Source organism: Arvicanthis niloticus, chromosome 6 (genome assembly GCF_011762505.2).
Source record: "Arvicanthis niloticus isolate mArvNil1 chromosome 6, mArvNil1.pat.X, whole genome shotgun sequence".
NCBI classification, from domain to species: Eukaryota; Metazoa; Chordata; class Mammalia; order Rodentia; family Muridae; genus Arvicanthis; species Arvicanthis niloticus.
The window spans coordinates 45313652-45333954 of NC_047663.1; the positions used below are offsets into that span (position 1 = coordinate 45313652).

Genomic DNA, 20303 nt, shown 5'->3' on the forward strand with positions numbered 1-20303 from the left:
AATTTCCTCAAGTTCCCGAGAAGTCCCTTAGTCTTAGTGGACCTCTCTGCAGGGTGATTATTGTCTTTACTCTAGGGAGAGATAACATTTCAGAGTTGGGGGGCAACAGCCTTCAGACATTTGTACCACTTAGGAAAAGATGTGAGGATTACTCCTTTGCAAAGTCTTCAGGGACACTGGAATGGGTTTTCTCTGTGGCTTGAGAGATTTTGGTGGCTTGATAGACTTTTCTGGCTCACATTAAGGGTGTGCATTTGATGCCCAGAAAGGAGCCGTTTGAGACAACAGTATAAGTACAAGCTTGGGAAGGGTGTAGGAGAGGGAGGAAATCATCACACAGATAAAAGGAAGATGAGGTAGTATTGGAGGACTTGGGGTGGTTCTTCCCAGCTCTGCCTCTCAAGTCTCATTTATTTCTGTTGTATAAGGGAGAGTACAGAACTCACTTCAGGGTGGGTGTCTGAGGGCTGGAAAGCAAGTATGCAAGTATGGAAAGGACTCGAAAGCCTTTCCCGGTGAAGGTCGGGTGGGACACAGGATTGAGGCTTGTCTTGGGGAGGAAGATCGTAATGCAGTTGCCGAAAAGGCCTGAGGGACATCTCACACTAGCCAGGCAGGTAACCTCAAGGCCATGCAGGTTTTAGGTGCTAAGGCTGGAGGAAGAAATGACAGAACAGCTGTCCTGTGAAGAAGAGGTGTCACTCAGCTGAGGGAAGAGCTCAGAAGGCAGCATCAACAGGAGAGCCCAGCTTCAGGGCAGAGTATGACTAGCTTTGTTGGAAAGGCAGAAATGGCTAGGCCTTGGCCTTAGGAGAGAGTGGGAGGTAGGGAAGGCCCTGAGGCCACTACAGGTATTTAAGTAAGATGTGTTGTGGCCTCAGTTACAATTTCTGGCCCTCCTTATTTATTATCTTTGTCTGTTTCAATGTTTTCTTCTCCTAGATTATAAACCGGGTGATGGCAGGGCCTGCTTGCTTCTTATTGTCGTTAGAAGGGCTGCTGCGCGGTAATATTCGTTGAATAAATAGATACGTGAACCTATCTTTCCCAGTTGAATTTTACAGTATTTATATTAAGTCCTTGACCAGAAGGTGTTCTTGGAAGATTGATTTTACTGCAGGAGAGAGGTAGGATTCAGAGGTCAGATAGGAGAACTTAGGTGGAAGGAATCAATCCTAGAGACAGTCAAGGAAGCCTCCAGACATGGCAGAGGGGAGGGAGGTGGAGCGATGAGTAGCCAGAACTAAAGCTTGAGGATCCTGCCTGGTGAGCATTACATGCTTCTCACTGATGGTAAAATTCTAACGCTTTTTCTGTGCCACTGTGCCAGTTGGTGGCATCCATGCTTAAACGGGGCATGATCTTCCACCACAGGGGAACAGGAATTCAAGAGGGAGGGAAACCTAGCATGAGTCTGTGCCTTACACCATGAGGAATGGCTGAGGTAAGCGTGGGTGGCTCACAACTGACACCTGTTAATAGTGTTGGGCCCCTAGGACAGGAAGACCTTAGCACAAGTGACCGCGAGGCCAGGGCTCCCATACCCATTTCCGCCGCCCCATTCTCTCCAACCCTGTCTCAGTTTATATATCACTTCCTCTGGGGGGCCCTGTCTGTCCTTAGCTGTTCTGTCCCATGGAACCAAGCTCAACCTCAGTGATGAAAGAATGTCTTTATCCTCTCTTCCCTCTTAAGGCCAGATGTAAAGCAGGTTCTTGCTGACCCTAGTTAATGTTACAACGTTACTAAGTAAAAAATGGTTGAGAGCAGAAACTCTGAGAGCAAAAGTGTCTGCAAAGGATGGGAGAGAAGCAACACCGTCTGGTAGCAGGACTATGGGTGGTTGCTTTTTCTTTTAAGTTTTACTGTTTTCCAAAATTTCTATAATATATCATATGGCATTAGGCAGAGCATAGAGGTTTGTGAATATAATTTCAGCATTTGAGTGGTTGAAGCAGGGGTATTGCTGTGAGCTCCAGACCAGCTCGGGCTACAGAATGGTATTCTGTGTGAAAACAAACAGCGATGTTAATAATATGACTTTTTATCACCTTTGAATGTGTTGGTTAAAAGAAGGGGGAAAAAAAAAGCAAAGAAATGGAGATCCTGAGCTGTGGCCCTTTCTCACTGGCTGCTGGTTTTTGGCTTGTTTTCTTGCAGGTGGAGGCAGGGAAGGGCCTGGAGATGAGGAAGCTGGTTCTCTCTGGGTTTCTGGCCAGTGAAGAGATCTACATTAACCAGCTGGAAGCTCTGTTACTGGTGAGTACCTGGAGTAGGCATGCAGTGGCTCCCTGTCAGCCAATGTCCTGCTTTAAAACTGTTCTTGGGGTTGGAGAGGACCCATAAAGAACAGACACTAGTGTTCCTCTGTTCACAGCTGGGCATCTGGAGAACTGGGTCAGTCACTGCTGCGTGCGTCTCCATGATCCTACCGTGACAGGCGGGAAAAGACACATAGGTGTGGGAGGATAAGCACTCTTATCCTCTCATCAATGGTGATGACTGTGACGTTGTATTGCTAGTTGATACAGTGCTACATACTAGTGGGCACCTGGCTACTTCCCCAGCTCTGCACTGGGTAGTGTGTATCAGTCAATCAGGCCAAGACCCTTTCGTCACCCTTGGTCCACATCTTTCCTCTTCCCCGGGAAAGGAGACCATTACCACCATCCTGAAAGCTCTCTGGAAAATGTGAGATGGAGGATGTCTGTTTTTAAATGTGCTATTACTCTGAAGCGTTAGATCAGCCCGAGCTCTCAGTAAAGATGAAGGTGGAGTTGCGTGAATCAGATTGGGTGGTGACTATTAAAACATTCTCCAGAGATAAAAGCACCACCACACAGATGCGTTAGCCTTTGAAGAAAGTGCTTATTAGATGCGTCTGGGTATTATGCAGAGTGATCGTGTGGTGTAAATTCTTTTCTCTGGGTGTTGTGCAGTCAGATGGCATTTAAAAAAAAAAAACTGTTTAAAAAAAATCTGAGGCAGGAGGATCAACATGACTTTGAAGCCAGTATGGGCTACCTAGTGAATTTCAGGCCAGTCTGAGACCTCGTCTCGAAAAGCTAAAAAGACAAACCAAGCAAACAAATAAAAACCTCAGAGAATCAGAGATAAATGTAGATCAGTAGAGGATGGTCCTCATAAGTAAGACACATGTTTGTATGCTTGTTGTGAGATGGTATGTCATTCAGTGTCCCAGAGGCATTGGTGTTTATTACCTAAGGAATGACTCTTGAACTGTAAGGCTGCTGTTTGGGGAGTGGGGGGAGCTCTGTGCTGAGCTTGCCTCAGGGTCTCCTTGGGAGTTTATTGGTAAGCCCAGAGATGGTTTCCAAATGGGGACAGTGGCCGACAGGAATCTAGTCTGAATCTGGAGCCAAGAGCAGGACACAGCCTTACCCTGCTGTTAGTAGCAGGCATAGTGCAGAGTTTCCAACTGCATCTCAACCCCTTGATGGGTTGTGAAAGTGTAGAGGTTTGAAGCAACATTTTAAAACGAATTGAAAAAGAATGTCAGTGTACATTGTAAGCAGTGAAGGGCAGGTGCTATCAGAATGTGTGTATAGATGATATACAGGGGCACTTTATCTTTTTCTTTTATCCACCTCCCCGCTTCTCTCCCTACCCCTGTCTCTTTCTCATGTAGCCCAGGCTGGCCTTGAACTCACTCTGAGTTCTGGCTTTGAACACCTGATCCTTTTCCTCCACCTCTCAAGTGCTAAGGTTATACTAATGTGCAAGCCCACTACATTATTTCTTAAATGTTTTGTGGATTCAAAACCCACTGCTTTGCTAGATGTGAGAGTGTGTGTTTGTAATCCCAACACTCTGTAGGCTGAGGCTAGACCGTCAGAGTTAGAGGCCAGCCTGAGCTAGATAATGAGACCTTGTCTCAAAACAAATAAGACCACTGTCTGAAAAGTTATGTGCAAACTCTCTGATCCTTAGCTTTCTTATTTGAAGATGATATAGATCCTCTCCCTTCTGTGGAGAATCTATTTCGAGACCCATAATGGATGCCTGCAAAACCTTGTATAGTACTGAATCCTAGATATACTGTGTATTTTTTTATGAATACAAACTTATAGACAAATCAGGTACAGTAAGATATTAGCAATAATTAATGAACATGAACAATGGTTGCTGTATACCATGATGAAAGTTGTGTAGCAAAGTCGTGTAACATGGCCTCTGTTTTGAATGCAGACACAGTTTTCAGAGCATGGGTGACCACAGGTAACTGATGAGTTGACACCTCTTTCCCCTCTGGGTTGATCCTTTGGGACCCAGTACTGTAGTGGCTACTAAAGTTAAAAGGCAGACAGACCCAGGGTTGCTGTACCTAAAACTGTATCACTAGCAGAATGCAGATCTGAAAGGGACCAGATGCCTGGCTGAGAGCCCCTCTTCACACCTTACCTTCACGAAGTGAAAAGATCATGCCATGCCTTATTTTTTCCATCTGCAGTCTAGGCTCACACGTAGTACTCTCTGCGTGAGACTGTAGTGAAGACAGTGAATTATATTTGGCTCTTGGGAAGGGCCTCAGTGTTATCTGGCATTGTTACTGTTTCTCTCTGAGCTGAGCAGAGACAAGAGTCAGGCTCCTGTGTTCCTTTTGGTTTTGTTTTGAGACAGGGTCTTGCTATGTAGATCAGGCTGAGCCCAAACTTGGAACTGTCTTTCTGCTTTTGCCTCCTGTGTTCTAGGTGACAGTGGGTTTGAAAAGCAGTGTCTTGCCCAGTTTAATGGTGTATGCCTATAATTCCAGCAGCAAGCTTCAGGCTTTTGTGTTCTTGTCAGTACCCCTCCCCCAGGTACCCCAAAGAAGGAGGAGGAGGTACCCCTGAGCGGCATGCTTCTCACATTCCAGTTTTCTTCATAAGATGTTCTTATCTGGGCAGAGAGAGATTTAGGAGCCTGGATGGAGCCTCCCTGACATGCCTTCCTAAAGCGCTCCCACCCCAAAGGCACAGCTGTGTGATCGATCCCACACCCCACCGCTCCCAACTTGTTCTCTCTGGCCTCTCCGAGGAGGAGAGACAGGTGGGAAGGTTTGTTGCTGGAAGGCCTAGGGAGGGGGTGGGGCTGGATTCTCCCCAGCCTCTGGCTCAGAGGATAAAGCTCAAAGATAAGGACTCAATCCCTAGCTCCACTAATCAGGAGGCCTCCCCTTTCAGCCACTGAGGAGCTCAACTCTGCCTTTCCTGGGTGGTCCAGCTTAGAGGTGAAACTGTTTCCCTGGCTTTCTCTCCCCCTTCTCATAACACCAGATCCCTTATCCCCAAGGGAGTGACTTAAAAGTGGAAATTGACTTCTCAGTGCAAAGTGTCTCTTTTCCCCTCAGTACTTCCTGGTATGCAAAGGACTAGGCCTGTGTACTTAAGACTGTACACACTGGCAGAAACAACACACAGACAGGAAAGCCACATAGGGGCCTCTGTTCCCCAGCCAGCACTCAGGGGCCAGGTTTAGTAATCTTCTGGAAGTCTTTGTTCCTGGTGAGCTTCTGTAACTCCTGAGGTCTGAGAGAGAGAGGAGAGAGGAGAGAGAGAGAGAGAGAGAGAGAGAGAGAGAGAGAGAGAGAGAGAGAGAGAGAGAGAGAGAGCACGCGCTCAGGTTTAGGGGCTGGGGCTGTAAAAGAAAGACAAGAAAACTAAATGGGTTGTAGTTCTGTACATGTCCTGTGTGGGTGTAGACTGTGGCCTACAGTCCATCCCACCTTAAGGTCATAGTTTGCCACAGCTAGCCCACTTGCTGCCTTCTCTTAGCCTTTCATTTTGGCTGTTTCTATCGGAGTTCATGGTCCTAGGGCATCTCAACTTGCTTATTTATGTGATAGGTTAACTACACCTCCTCTGTGAGCTCCAAGAAGCAACCAAGGCTATGTTAGTAAATGTGCCTGGCAGGGCCAAGCCTTCAGGGGTAGGAGGTAGAGGAAGTGGGCAGATTTCTTTCCCCGATTTCGAAAGGCTACTTGCTAAGAAGACACAGCAGACTTGACTATATGAGGTCAGAACTGGCTAACTCACATCTTCAAGTGAATTTCCCAGGGTAGGAGTTGAGGCAACCCAGGCGTTCTCTCTAAAAATTCTTTTGACAGCCTCTGTCTTATCCTTGCTATATAGCCGGATCAGGGAAGATGTGCCAGCTCCCTGGTCCTAATAGCAATGTTGAGTCAAGCTCAGTGAGAGGGGACTGGACTTTGAGCCTGTATGTGAGTCTTCAGATAAAAATAACTGACTGAGGGCCAGCCAGACTTTCCCCTTCACCATGGAGAACGGGGATGAGAGCAAAAGTCAGTCCTTCATCTGGTGAGAAAGTTGCATGCATCCAGTGCAGGCTAGCCCATGTGACTGGCCCTGGTGAGAGCCCTTTTCTTCCCCTTTCACAGTGGGAAGTTTAGGAGGAAGCAGAGCTGTTGGGCCTGTCTAGGCGTAGGAGGTGGACAAGTGTGTGCTTCCCCAGCAGCAGCTTCTGAGAAGTCTTGGCCTTCCCAGGACTGCTCTCCTGTTTCTTTTATTCCCTCCACCTGGAGATTGTGCCAAGGCACAGGATGAATGGCTTTGGGGCTCTGTGGCAATTTGTTCTTGTCTGTTGGGTTAGATAGAGATGTTATGCACGTCTGAAGGGAAGTCCCCTTGTATCCTTCTACCCGGGCATGGGAGCACCCTGTGCCTTTCTCCTAGTTCCTCCTGCTCCCTTGCCTGTGCGTCCCTGCATCTCTTCTCCTGCTCAGATCTCACCAACTTCAGAGGCCCCATTACTTAAACGTGTACCTCCCCCACAAAGCCTTTCTTAGCTGCTCTAGTATATCCAAGTTGGGGGAAATGTCCTGCCTCACGCTGGCCACCAAATTGCTTGGTTTGTTTCAGTCCATTTTTCAAAGAGTCTGATGTTCTCAAGAAAGGAGATCATGGATCACCAAAATGATCTCCTGAGTACTGGGCTTCTGTCACTCGAGTCTCTGCAGAATGCTGGGTCATTGCACAGCCAGTCATACTGTCAAAGCCATACTCCCCTCTGCATAAACACACTCTTGTGCTCCATCCAGCCCTGCTCAGCCCTTCTCCTCCTGTGTATGTACACTGTATATAGGCTTGGTGACTTTCAGCTCTTGTCTCTCCAAGACTGGTTCTGACTCCATTTCAGTCTTCAAGGAAATCTTGATGGGTACAATTCCCTCTGGCCCCATGTTTCTATCTCAGAGTAAGGGTCCCTCCCCTCTTTGGAGGAACCTTAGGTAGTCCTCTCCTTATTTTCTTCATCGCATTTACTGGTGTGTATAATTTCATGTCTGATCATTTACTCGTGTTTCCTCTGTCTCCTCTGCTGGATTGGAAACCCCATGAGGACTGGGGTTGTATGTGTTCCAGGCATACCACTGGGTGTTGGGGATTGGTCTTATGTTTGGCACTTGGTTCATTATTTATAGGATGAATAATAATATTGGTTGCCTTCTAGATGCCAAGTATGTACTAGATACTTTATTCTTTTTTAAAGATTTATTTACTATCTTTATGTGTATGTGTCTGCATGAGTTTATGTGCACTGCACGCAAGCACAAATTAGAGACAAGAAGAGGGCATCAGATCCTCTGGAACCGGAGTTACAGGTGATTGTGAGCCACCATGTGGGTGCTGAGGACTGATCCCACGTCCTCTGCATGAGCAGGAAGCAGTCTTAACCACTGAGTCATTTCTCCAGCCCGTAGAGTGATACTTTATGTAATGTGTGACTTTTGAGATTCGACCTTCCTATTGGTTCTTTTGTGAAGGTAATACCGCTTCAGTCCCACACACGAGTCTTCTAGTGAAGTGATGATACACCCAGAAATGGGGAGTGACTTGCTCTCGACTAGTAAATGGCTGCGTCTGGCTACAGCTCACACTGGTTGGTCTGACCCAGATCGAATCCCATCCTGTTTTTTTTAGCAAGGACTTGGTACTAAAGATTACTTGGTTCTAGTGCCAAGAGGGTCAGCAGGTCTCCTTGGGCCCAGTTTTGTCTTGTTTCTGGACTTTGTAGAATGTGGAGGACAAAGAAAGTCAACAGTCAGACATTATCTGGATATATGAGACTTCCTCTTGTGGACAGATTTGGGCTTAGCCACTGTCAGAAGGAAGATGGAGTGCAGTTGAGTTGAAAGGCTGGCTTCTGTGACCAACCCAGGTTGGCTGTCATAGCACTGAAGGAGCCAGTGGTAGCTCTGTTTCCCTTGGTGTAGGTGATCCCACGGCCCAGCACCTCAGCTGTTGACTCTCCCACTCTCTCCAAGAATGCTTCTCTTGTTAGTTGGCTCACGATCTCATTCTGTGAGTCGCTGACAGCCCTGGTGAGTCCATGCTGACTGTCATCTCCCCACTGCTCCCAGGGCTATGGGGAAACAGGTTATTGGAGAGCCCTTTCCTTACTGCCTTCAGGTAATAGTAATCATAGCTAATGTAGGCTGCTCTCCTTTGGTATTGTGTCCTTCCTGCCCATATTTCTACAGCTTGATTCCTGCTGGGCCATTGCAGTATAGTCTTAGCATCTTCTGAGAGTTTTTCTGATAAATTAATGTTTATTATTGTATGTGACTTATTTATATGACTTTTTCTTTATATTTTTGTTTTGTTTTTGAGACAAACAAAAATACAAAACAAAAAAGGATATACAGGGTCTCTCTGTATATCCTTGGCTGTTCTGGAACTCACTTTGTAGACCAGGATGGACTCAAACTCACAGAAATCCCCTCTGCCTTGCAAGTGTTGGGATTAAAGGTGTAGAATGGTGGAGCACCACCATACTCAGCTATTTATGTTAATTTTATTTGTGTATTCACTTTTAAAAATTCGAGGTGGGGTTTCTTTTTGTTTTCCAGGCTGTTATCAAACACCAGGGGTTATACAATCCTCTTGCCTCAGCCTCCTCAGCAACTGGAACCACAGGCATGCACCATGGTGCTCAGCCTCACTGTGGGTAATTTAGAAAATGACAAAGGCTCTTTCTAAAGAGCCTTTAACCCAGGCAGTGCTTAGAATGGTGCTGACTTACCATCAGTCACTGCCCCTTCCACTGAGGGCCCTACTGGTCTTGGCATAGATGGGCCAGTATGACTGGTTGCTTTCATTTTCGTGTCAACAGGCATTGAGAAAGAGTCTTGAGACCAGAACCACACTCAGTGGGAAAGATCATCATGCTCGCTTAGTAATGTCTGCATGTCTGCCACGGATGTGGGAAGTAGGAGGGTTGCGTGTGTGTACTTGCTCCTCTCTGAGTTAGCATTGGTTTCTTTTTCAGACTGGCTCTCATTGTGTTGCCTGGTCTGGTCTGAAATTCTCCTGCCTCAGCCTCTGGAATGCTCCCAGTACAGACCTGGCTTAAGATAGAGTCTCTTTTTGGTTTTATCTCCTGAGTACTAGAACCGCCTTCCGTTTCTCAAAAGAAAGCAGCTTAAGGAGCTGACCTCCCAGGCAACACTCTCTTCCACTGAAGCATGACAAAGAGGCTTATGACTGGGGCATGAGGCCACTGTGGAAGAGAATAGGGACCTGTTCAATGGACCAGTGAACACATATGAGCCAGGGGTTGTAAGTTAAGGTTAGGGAAGGGATGTGTTGTGGCTGCTGTGGCAGATTGCTGCTGTCAGGTTCCCTCTCTCTGCCTATGGCTTGTTGGGACCTGTGACAACAGCTCTGAGAAATCATGTTTCAGGTACTCTACCTTCAGCGGCCCTGTCTAGGCAGGACTTGGGCATCGCTGCATGTTAATCAGTGCCACAATCTGCCCGGGACCTGCCAACACTCTGTTCCATTCATCACCACTCTCGCACTTTGTTCTTCTTCTTCTTCAGCCCATGAAACCCCTGAAGGCCACAGCTACCACCTCCCAGCCTGTGCTCACCATCCAACAGATTGAGACCATCTTCTATAAGATCCAGGACATCTATGAGATCCACAAGGAGTTCTATGACAACCTCTGCCCCAAGGTGCAGCAGTGGGACAGCCAGGTCACCATGGGCCATCTTTTCCAGAAACTGGTGAGTCTCCATGACAGACTGGTGTTAGAACTGGTCACTCTAGCCTGAGGCCTGGGTCATCTCCAAGCCCTTGGAGGCCAGTCTGGGCCTGGGTTCTTTGGGGCAACTGGACTTGGATCCTCAACCCCAGCCCCATCCTAGTGGATCCCTGAAAGTGCTTCTAGGGGTAGCAATGGAGCCAGGTCCTGTGTGTGAATGTTTCTGGGGAATGCTGCCTTCATCTGCATGGGGGTCCTTTGAGCGCTGGAATGGAGCTTCCTCTGCCAGGATTCAGGCTCCTCTGTCACTCCACGGACAGAGAAGTGTGTGACAGGCTGCAGGAGGATGATGCTCATCTGAGACCTTGTGAGGCCATTGCATCACAGTGCTGCCTTTACAAAGTGAAGCAGTTGGACGGCTGTGGTCTTATCAGTTGATTCCAGAGCAGAGAGTACCAGCAGCCGGTGTTACCTGCTACTGCTCATAGAAGTGTTGTGAGAACAAGCACAACTAGAGCCAGATTCCAGCTGGGTTTGAATCCTGGCTTTGCCACAGATAGTCCTGTGATAGCTTAACCTCCTGTTCTCAGCTTCCTCCTCCATGAAGAGGGGTACCAATAGCCAACTGGATTATTGCAGGAGTGAGTTAATCCCTGAAAACGCCTGCTGCTGTTGCTGTTCTCATTACTGCTGTTTTAGAAAGAGGTTCTCATGAGGCGTTGTTTCCCAGAATGCCATAGTTCTGGTAGTTGGGGACCCAGCTGCTTCCCCTGGTGCAGAGATGGTAAATATCTAGTGATCTTTCCCTGTCCATGGACGTCTGAGGTGATTGACGTGGGGGCTGCCTCTACTCAGCCCTCACAGGTACAGAGCACTAGCTCTAGTGAGAGGGCAGGGAGGCAGAGCAGAATGAAAGAGCTCTCCGTTTAATTATTTCTGTGGCTTTTGGTGCAGGGTCTCTATAACCCAGGCTGACCTTGAACTTGAAGCTGTTCTTCCGTCTCAGCCTCCCAGTGCTGGGATTACGGGTATGTGCCTACATAGCTTTATCAGTATGTCTGTATCATTCTGACTTGGAGTCCCCTTGGTCTCAGGTCTGGTTAGGAATCTGCTTCCCAACCCCCGCCCCTCCCAGCATCATGAACTGCTGTCTGCCACCCTGAGGCTGCCTGCTCTGTGAGGGCTGGGTGGACCCAGGGCAAGCCAGGCATCTGGAGGCAGTTTATTTCTGCTGAAGTCTCTGGGTATTTGATTATCCATTACCAAGAGAGGAGAATTAGCATCTCTGCTGTTTGTTTTATGAGATCATTCCAGTGCCAAACTCCTGTTTCCAAGCAACCTGTGCTTCCCAGTTAATGACCCTGGCAGGCTGGGCCTCTGGCCTTCCAGCCTCGGGTAACTATGGAGATGAAAGTACCTGGCATGGCCCATGACCACCTCACACAGGTGGCTTCTGGATCACAAGAGGGTAGCAACATAGGTATTCATGCTTTGTCTTTCTCATGGTGACAGAGGAGACGACCGGGTGTGTGTCAGCTACTTGAGTGTTTGCCTAGCTTGCAGAAAGCCCAGAGTTCAGTCCCTTGCTCTAAATAAAACTGGGCGTGGTTAGCCACACCTGTAATCCTAGTACTTTGGAAGCAAAAGGCAGGAGGATCAGAAGTTCATGCTTACTTAACCTTGGCCAGGTAGTGAGTTTGAGGCCAGATACAGGAGACCCTGTTTCAAAGAAGGAAAAGATAAAGAAGTTGTGAGAATCGAGGGTATGAGAGCCCTTCCTGGAAGACTGTGATTTGTGCTGGTTTTGGAAGTGTCTGGGATATCGCTGTGCCTTAGTGCACTTATGGTTAAGGGTTTCCTAGAGAAAAGTGCACTTTGACCCCTCTGCTCCTTTCCCAGGAGCTTTTCTTTCTGAGGTTGCACTGCTTGGGCTTGCTTCTCCCCAATACCCTGGTTCACACCCTCCTCTCTGGCTTCCTGGTCCTAAGGGCAGCCTCACTAGCTTCTGTCTCCTCGCTGGGTAGCTCCAGCGACCTGCCCCTGGCCCCTGCCCAGCCTTTGTGTCCTGAAGGAACATGGATTCTTTAGGGAACCAGTTGGTCTTAAGGGGGAGCACAGGAGCAGTGTACTTTCCTTGGTTGGAAGGAGAAACCCCCAGGGAAGCCTGCATCAGCTGTGTTCTCTTGCTACTTTATTGGGAAAAAAACTTAAAGCAGAAAATCTAGAGGATAATCTATCAGGCAGCTGGGTCTGCAGCTCTCAGTGTAACAGATGAGGGTCGTCAGAGAAATACCAAACCTTTCCTTTTCTCCATTGCTTCATCCTCTTTGTCCTCCTCCCTCTCCCTCTCTCTTTAAAGCTAGCAGCAGCAGCAGCAGCAGCTGTGTATGTATGGATACTGTGCATGGGTGAGCTGGGATGGCTGTATAGAGTCTCTTCCCCTTCTGCCATTACATGGACTCTAAGGATCAGATTCAGGTCACCAGGCTTGTGTGGCACAGGCACCTTTGCCTGATGAGTCATCTTGCCAGCCCCTCCCCTAGTAAAACTTTCTAATCAAAAAAAAAAATTAAGTTTTAGCCAGGAGACTGAGGCAGGAGAATTGCAAGTTCAAGGCCAGACGTTGTCTCAGAATGGAAAGAAAAAGGAGCCAGGTGTAGGCCTGGTGCTGCACATCTGTTAATGCCAGCACATGGGAGGTGGGAACAGAAAGATCAGGAGCTTGAGGTCATCTCAGGCTACATAGAGAATTTGAGACTAGCCTGGGCTACATGAGACCCTCTCTCATAAACAATAAACAAAACAAAAAAATGCAAAGTATTACAAATGAAGGAGAGTCTGCTCTTCCTTGACTCTTTTCTCTTGAAGCAGCTTGGTGGGAATCTGATGTGGACCCGTGTAGTATACAGTTTGTATTTTTGATACTTTCATATTCTCATGGTACTGCATGCACTTGTAAAATGTGCGAGTGTGTATGTGTGTACATTTTGCAGTCTGGTCACATTTGCTCTGATGCGTGTGTTCATTCATCTGAACTGTGTTTGTCCGAGTTCCTGTGCTTGAAAACATCTGTTCACCTCTCCTACTGTGAGGAATAAGTTGAGGGCCATGAGTGTCCTTGCTCAGATCTCCTGGGGCACAGGCATGTCCAGGTTTCTCAAGAGCAGCACTAGCCAATGGAAATAGGTTGTGGGCCACATACAGTTTTTAGTTATTTCATTCATTATTATGTGTGTGTGAGAGTGTAAATGGAGGTGTGTGGCCATGGTGCATGTGTACAGGTCAGAGGGCAACTTTCAGGAGTTAATTCTTTGGGTTCAGGAACTGAACTCAATGCAATAAGCTATTTTACCCGCTGAACTGTCTTGCTGGCCCCACATATATAATTTGAAATGTCCTAGTAACCATGGTTTTTTTTTTGTTTTTTTTTTAAGCAGTGCTGGAGTTTGAACCCAGGGCCTCACATATACAGGGAAACTCTAGCATGGAGCTGTGTTCGCAATCAGGAACCACAGTTTTTAAAAGTAAAGACTGGAAGTAGCTCTATGGTAATGTGGTTGCTTCCCATACCCATCGCTCTGGGTTTGATCTCCAGGAACCCAGAAAACAAACAAATACAAGGTGTGTGTGGCAGTGCCTGCTTGTTCTCCTGCTACTAGGAAGGCTAAGCTGAAGGATCACTGGAACCCAGGCATTTGAGGCTATCTGGGCAGTACTATAAAACCAGAGAGAAAGAGAGAGGGACACACAGACAGATAGACAGAGCTGGGGAGGTGACTCAGTGGCTACTAGCTGATTGCCTGAGTTCAAGCCCTGGATGACACAATAGTAGATATAACTGACTCCTGATTAGTGTTTGTGTATGAGCGTCTGCCTGAATGTATGTTTGTCCACCACACATCTGTCAGCTGAAGCTAGAAGAGGGTTTTAGATCCCCTGGGACCAGAGCCAGTTGTGAGCTGCCATGTGGGTGCTAGGAATTGAATCTGGGTCCTTTGGGAAAGCACTTAACTACTGAGCCATTTCTCCAGCCCCTGGAAGTTGTTTTCTGTGCTGTCTGCTGCAGCACATGGGTACATGCACACAGTCCTATCATAATATACAGATAATAAAATTTTTTCAAAGGGTTGGGATGATGGCTGAACAGTTAAGAGTGCTTCCTGTTCATCTAGAGGACTCAGATTTGGTTTCCAGTACCCATGTTGTATGGCTTACAACTGCCTATAACATGGTACACAGACATACTTGCAGGTAAGACATTCACACATAGAAAATAAAGTAAATTAAAAAATAATTGCTGGAGAGGCTAGGTATCGTGGTGTACACTCTAATCAGCACTCAGAAGGTGGGTCAGCAGTTTAAGGTCATACTCAGCTACATAGCAAGGCAGAGGTCAGCCTGGAATACTCCTGCTTCAAAAATAAAATAAAAAGGGTATGTATGTGTGGGGATAATTTATATCCTCTTTTATTTACTGGGTCTTTGGGATCCAATGTGGATTTGTTGTTGTTTGTTTTGTTGAGACAGGGTCTCACTGTGTATTCTTGGCTGGAGAAGTAGCTATGTAAACCGTATTGGACTTGAGACCCATCTGCCTCTGCTCCCAGTGTGGACTTTATACATGTGGCATATGTCAGTTGGCAGTGGCCGCGTTGTACATGTTCAGTGTTCGTGTGTTACCCATGACCTCTGTATTAAACAACATGATGTTGTGGTTTGTGCTAATGGTAGATTTGCTAATCCATAGGCTGAAGTTGTACCTATGGTCAGTTTGATTAGTTATTGACCAATTAATTGTATCAACTTACACTGTAGTCTGAGGGCTGGAATCAAAGCTCAGTGTCATTAGACTCTAACTGTTGACTCTTCAGGTGGGCTTGGCATCACACATTATAGCTTTAGTTTGCATGCCTACTCTTTGCTCTCTCGAGAGAAAATACTTTTACCCAACCCAGAGAAGGCTTGTCACAAATACTGAAGTAATTAAGTTAACAAGCCTCAGTTTTCCTTTTAGAAAAAAGGGTGATGGGCCCACCCTTGCATCTAGGGGCAGCAAGGTTTTTGCCTGTTGGGACGAGTGTTAGGGTCCAGCTGGCATTAGGTGTATAGTGAGCAGGGGTCTGGCTCCCTGGAGGCTGAGAAGGTGGGGACAGAACCTTAGGGACTCAGTGTGGAGAAGGGGCTGAGCAAGCTCCTCGTGCTCACCCTGAGCTCACCCTGCTGCTTTGTCTCCTTTGCTCTGTTTAATTACATGATGTGGAAGAGGTGTAAGGCATTGAGAGGCTTCAAGCCCTGGGAGATCTTGATGGTACTAAAGGGAAAACTAACAAAACACAAGACAAAACAACAACAACAAAACCCAGTACATAAAACCAAGTGTTGGGATAAGTTGTGTTTCTGGCATGCTAACAAAGCCCTGCCCTGCCCTCCCCACTCCCAGTACCACCTTGTTATCCTTATTGGCTGAGCCAGTTTCCATGGAAACTGTCAAGTTCAAAGGGATACTATAATATGTTCATCTCTGCCTTTCCCTGGTTTCCAGCAAACCCTTTGGAGCTGAGTTAGAGGTTCTGAGTGCTAAGGGGGCTCCAGGAGCTCAGGTTAAGCTTTCAGCCGTTCACTAACTCCCTCCACCCCCTTCTCCTCATTTCCTCTGTCTCCTCCCTGCAGGCCAGCCAGCTTGGCGTGTACAAAGCATTTGTGGATAACTATAAAGTCGCTCTGGAGACCGCTGAGAAGTGCAGCCAATCCAACAACCAGTTCCAGAAGATCTCTGAGGTAGGCAGTTCTCCCCACAGCCACCCCATCCATCCTGGGCTCTGGTAACCATCTGAGAAACCTCTGAGTCTATGGATCTCCTTCCCGTCTTGCCCCAGGGAAGCTGCTCACAATAATGCTCACCCTGACATTTGCTTTCTTGCAACTGACATTTTTCCTCTTAATATAAGAATATCGATTGGTTTGACTTATTTTTTTCAGATTAGAAACTGGAAAGGAGGAGGGAACAAAATAAAGGGTGGGGGCAACATTCCCCATGACTTTCCCAAGTGACTTCCCGACCTTTGACCTTTGTTTCCTCTCCTGTGGAATGAGCTGTCTGGACTGGCCCTGCTTATCTCAAAACTTGATGGGGGCAAGGTGGAAAGATGATGGTCTGGCAATTAAAAGCTCCTACTGTTCTTGCACAAGACCTAAGTTGTGTTCCTAGCACCCAAGTTGGGTGCCCACTTGTAATCCCAGCTGCAGATCTGATCCTCTGGCCTCCTCAGGCACCTGTCATCAGGTGGACATATGCACACACAGTTATACACGTATACACATAATTTAAAAAAAGAAATCACCAGGGCCAGTGTTTAATATGCAGATGTCCAGGCTTTTCCTTTCTTGGAGAGCTCACTCCTTTTCTCCTCTCTTCTCCTTGAGTGTCATCCTCACCCCATCCCTCCACCCCCACCACCCTATCTCACTCTCTCACTCTGTGCAGCTCAGACCAGTCTTCCTTCCTCAGTCTCCTGAGTTCTGGGATTACAAGTGTGTGCCCTGATGGCTTGGATCTTCTGATTCAAGAGGGGAGGGTAGATCAGGAGCAGGACTTTATATTCTGACAGGTTCTTGATTTACCATCAGAAAGGGAAGTGTGAGGAACTATGGACTGAGTAGTTTGGAAAGGTACTAAACATATGAAACTGCACTCTCATGGAGTCAACCAGAGTCAGTTAAGAACAGAAGCCCTAGACCCCTTTGGCCAGAAACATGCCTGTCCCTACTCCACAGCTAAGTCTTCCCCGATTACACATACATGTGTGGTAGAGGTATGAAATCACCTGCCATTGGCACTTCTTGTGGTGCTGTTATTCTTTCATTTTGTTTTTGAGACAAGGTCTTACCATTTAGCCTTGCCTGGCCTGGAACTCACTATTTAGCCCAGGCTGACCTCCTGCCTCTGCCTTCTGGATGCTAGGGTAATAGGTGTGCATCTCCATGCCCCACGTGGCTTTGGAGCTTCTGTCCAGGAAGTGGCAGGGAGAGGCTGGTAGTCTAAGGTCCTTCAGTTCAGCTCATTCTGTATCCAGCGGCTCCCATGGCAGTCAAGCCACTGGCTTTGGAGGCAGCACCCAGCTCAGAACAAGAGAGCCTCTGCTTTAGAAGGAGCTAGGGGTAGGGGGTACTTCTGTAGTTTTGGAAGTCCTGCCTTGAAGCACCCCTTTCCCTGGCTTTGGCGTTAGAAAAGAGAGACACATAATTCCTCGAAACTGCTGGAATTCCAGGTCATACCTAAGCTGATCTAGAGATCACACAGCAGTTGGGAAGGTGGAGATGAAAATGTGATTATGAGTGCCTCTCAATCCCAGTACTCAGGAGGCAGAGGCAAGTGGATCTCTGTGAGTTCAAGGCCAGTCTTGTCTATATAGCCACTTCCAGGCCAGCCAGGGCTATATAGGTAGTGAGACCCTGTCTTAAGAGAGAGAGGAGGAAGGAAGGAGGAAGAGCAGAGAGTGTGTGTGTGTGTGTGTTCCTAAATAGGTAAATAAAAGTCAATTTTAAAAAGAAAAAGGGAAACCGTGACAGTTTGATTATTAGAAAAAGCTACTGGGAACTTAAGGTTTGGTGTGCAGGCACATGGAGCTGATGCTTCACTCTGGAAACACAGTTCCTTTCAGTTTCCAGATGGATAGATGGGAAGCACCGAGAGAAGGCTTGTGCTCAGCTTCTTCTCTCAGACCCCTGGATCAGATAGCTGGGGCACCCTGTGGGAAGACAGATGGGACAAGGGTGGGGACATCCCTCTTGGTAAAATCATGAGTCTGGGGAATTGATGCTTCCTCTCAGCATCCAGCCCTCTCTGAGAATGAACTAGACTGTGTTTACAGTGGCTCTGCTATGGCCCCGGGTACCCAGAGGGTCCAGAGACTATGCGGTCCACTTTTAGCCTGGCTGACTGCTTATTCTCTGTGCATCTACACATCCACTCTGCTGCATCCATGCATTGAGCTCCCCCACCCTGATACCCAAAGCCTGTTCCAGAGGACAGAGCCAGACCCATGGCCCTCTGCCAGGTGGCTGCTCATCTTGACTCACTCAGTAAGATGACGCTGATGCTTCCTGCTGGCGCTGCCACTTAATTACTGCAATTAGGCCCTTCTCCTCTGCAGCAGCAGTGATTTCATACCTCTAGGCTGCACTGGAGGGGGTGTGGACCAAAATCCCTTAAAGCAGGGAATCCAGGCACCAGTGAGAGACAGACTCAGCATAGAGAGAAGCTGAGTTCCTCCCCCAAACCCCCACGAGCCAAGCTCAGTTCCTGGGGGTTTTCTCTGTCTAGAAACAGCTGGAGACAGAGCGGGGAAATGAGCTTCTACTGTGTGGACCTTGCCTTCCCCCCAGGCAGAGCAGGCAGTACCACCTGGGCATCTGACCTTGGCCTCACCTTCCCCCTTGTCTCTCTGGAGGACCTGCCTCTTCTAGGCTCTGGTTCAAACTGCCCAGTAAGGATTGCATTTCAGCTCCAGTTGCAGCCACTGTCCTGTTGGCAAAGGCTGGGGTGTCTCTTCCTCTAAAGCAGATGGAAGAGGTTTTGATCTAATGATCAAAGTCTTTCCAGCACTCACTCCTGGGTCACCTGTCATAGGTACCAGAGGTAGTGAGAAGTGTGAACAGCTCTGGGGGCTGGGTTAGTCCTTGTCTGGGGAGGGTACGGCTTGCTGCCCTGTGGACTCCAAGCCCATCTCCTCTCTGTTAATTGTGCAGGGATGCAGACCCTGCCACAGCTCAGGGGTGTTTATTCCCAAAGGTCAGCTGGCATACCTAGTGTATACTGACTTCAGTCCTGTCTTCCCAGGGCTGGTGTGTACCCATCTCTGAGGGGTGGTTGGCAGTGGGAGCATCTTTGCTCTTGGCCACATTCATCCTCCAGGGGCAAGGTCATCAGAGGGCAGGTCTTAGGAGGTTTGGTTTATTTATTTATTTTTTTTATTTATTTTTTGCCACAGTACTTTGTAGCAATCAATCCTGACCCTGGATCTTGGAGTCTGCCTTCTTGCCTCTTGTTACTTATGCCCAGGGCGTCAGAGCCCCTCTCCTCACTAAGCTCTGCTGTAAGAGAGAGAAGCTAGGGAACAGAACAGATAGTGATTTTTCTCCTCCCTCTCACAGGAACTCAAAGTGAAAGGGCCCAAGGACTCTAAGGACAGCCATACATCAGTCACCATGGAAGGTACTTTGGGGAGTGGTCTGGATTACAGTTCTCTTCCTTTGTTTTAGTGAACTGTGAGCTGTGTGAACCGTGGCAGCCTCTCTCTCTCTCTCTCTCTCTCTCTCTCTCTCTCTCTCTCTCTCTCTGTGTGTGTGTGTGTGTGTGTGTGTGTGTGTGTGTGTGTGTGTCTGCTTCTCCTCCCTAGGCATCAGGCCAGCTACAAACGTGCTCCTCCTTAGGATGCCAGCAAGCTTTTGGTCCCTCCTCCCTCCTCCCCTCCCTTCCTCCTCCTGCCTCTCCACGCTCCTGCCCTCCCCCTTGTTGGATGAGCACTCGGAAGGAAGCTGCTGCTTGATTCTGGAGGTTGTGCAGCAGCAGCCAGCAAGGTGGCTGAGTGGCTGGCCTGCTGAGGAGAGCCAGGAGCCTGGAGCAATGGCTGCAGGTCCCTGCTGCAAGGAGAGAGGCTGCCATGGAAATCCTACTCATCATTCGCTTCTGCTGTAACTGCACCTATGGTAACCCAGGCGCCCCTCCATGGGAAGGGCATGCCTTAAGCCATCTGGGGGCTGGCTAGAATGGACTTCAATACGGTCAGCAGGATTTAGGGGCTGCAGGGAAGGGAGGACAGTCATGTTGTTGAACCCACTTGCATTTGCTTTGTGGTCAGCCTGGAGTTGAAATCCAGAAGCTATACTGAGTATCTTTGAAATGGAAGGACCAGGCTAGAAAGGTCCAGGTTCTCCTGGGGCAGTGTGTGGAACTGGTAGCTTAGCATGTGCATGCATGAGAGGCATTGAGCAACTTCCTGAAGAGGCTAAGGAAAGTGACAGGCTGTTCCCTCAGGCCTGAGGTGGTGGGTAGAGAGCAGTTGGGAGCAGGCAGAGAGTGACAGAGAGTTTGGACAGCTGCACCTCAAGACAAGAGGGTGCCAGCCTGGGCAGGAGGGAGAAGTTGGGAGTTTCTTTGTTTCGTGAGCTCGGAGGATGCTGAGCATCAAGGGTATTGTGTGCTCCGCACACATGCTGCCTCCTCTCTAATGGCTTTGGGAGAGCAGGGAGGAGCTGGTTGGTTTAGGGAGCAGCATTTCCAGCCCCTAAACACCCCCCCC

General features: G+C 48.1%; 1 protein-coding gene across 5 annotated transcripts in view; it reads left to right on the top strand.

Moving 5' to 3' along the window:
- The window catches only part of Abr (ABR activator of RhoGEF and GTPase), a 198132-nt gene that overhangs the window by 126423 nt on the left and 51406 nt on the right, over positions 1-20303 (top strand). For all 5 annotated transcript variants that reach the window (XM_034504804.2, XM_076936284.1, XM_034504805.1 and 2 more), the window contains 4 exons: positions 2161-2259; positions 9839-10024; positions 15673-15780; positions 19156-19216. In XM_034504804.2, coding sequence (XP_034360695.2) covers positions 2161-2259; positions 9839-10024; positions 15673-15780; positions 19156-19216 — 454 coding nt within the window. The remainder of the gene's footprint in view (positions 1-2160; positions 2260-9838; positions 10025-15672; positions 15781-19155; positions 19217-20303) is intronic.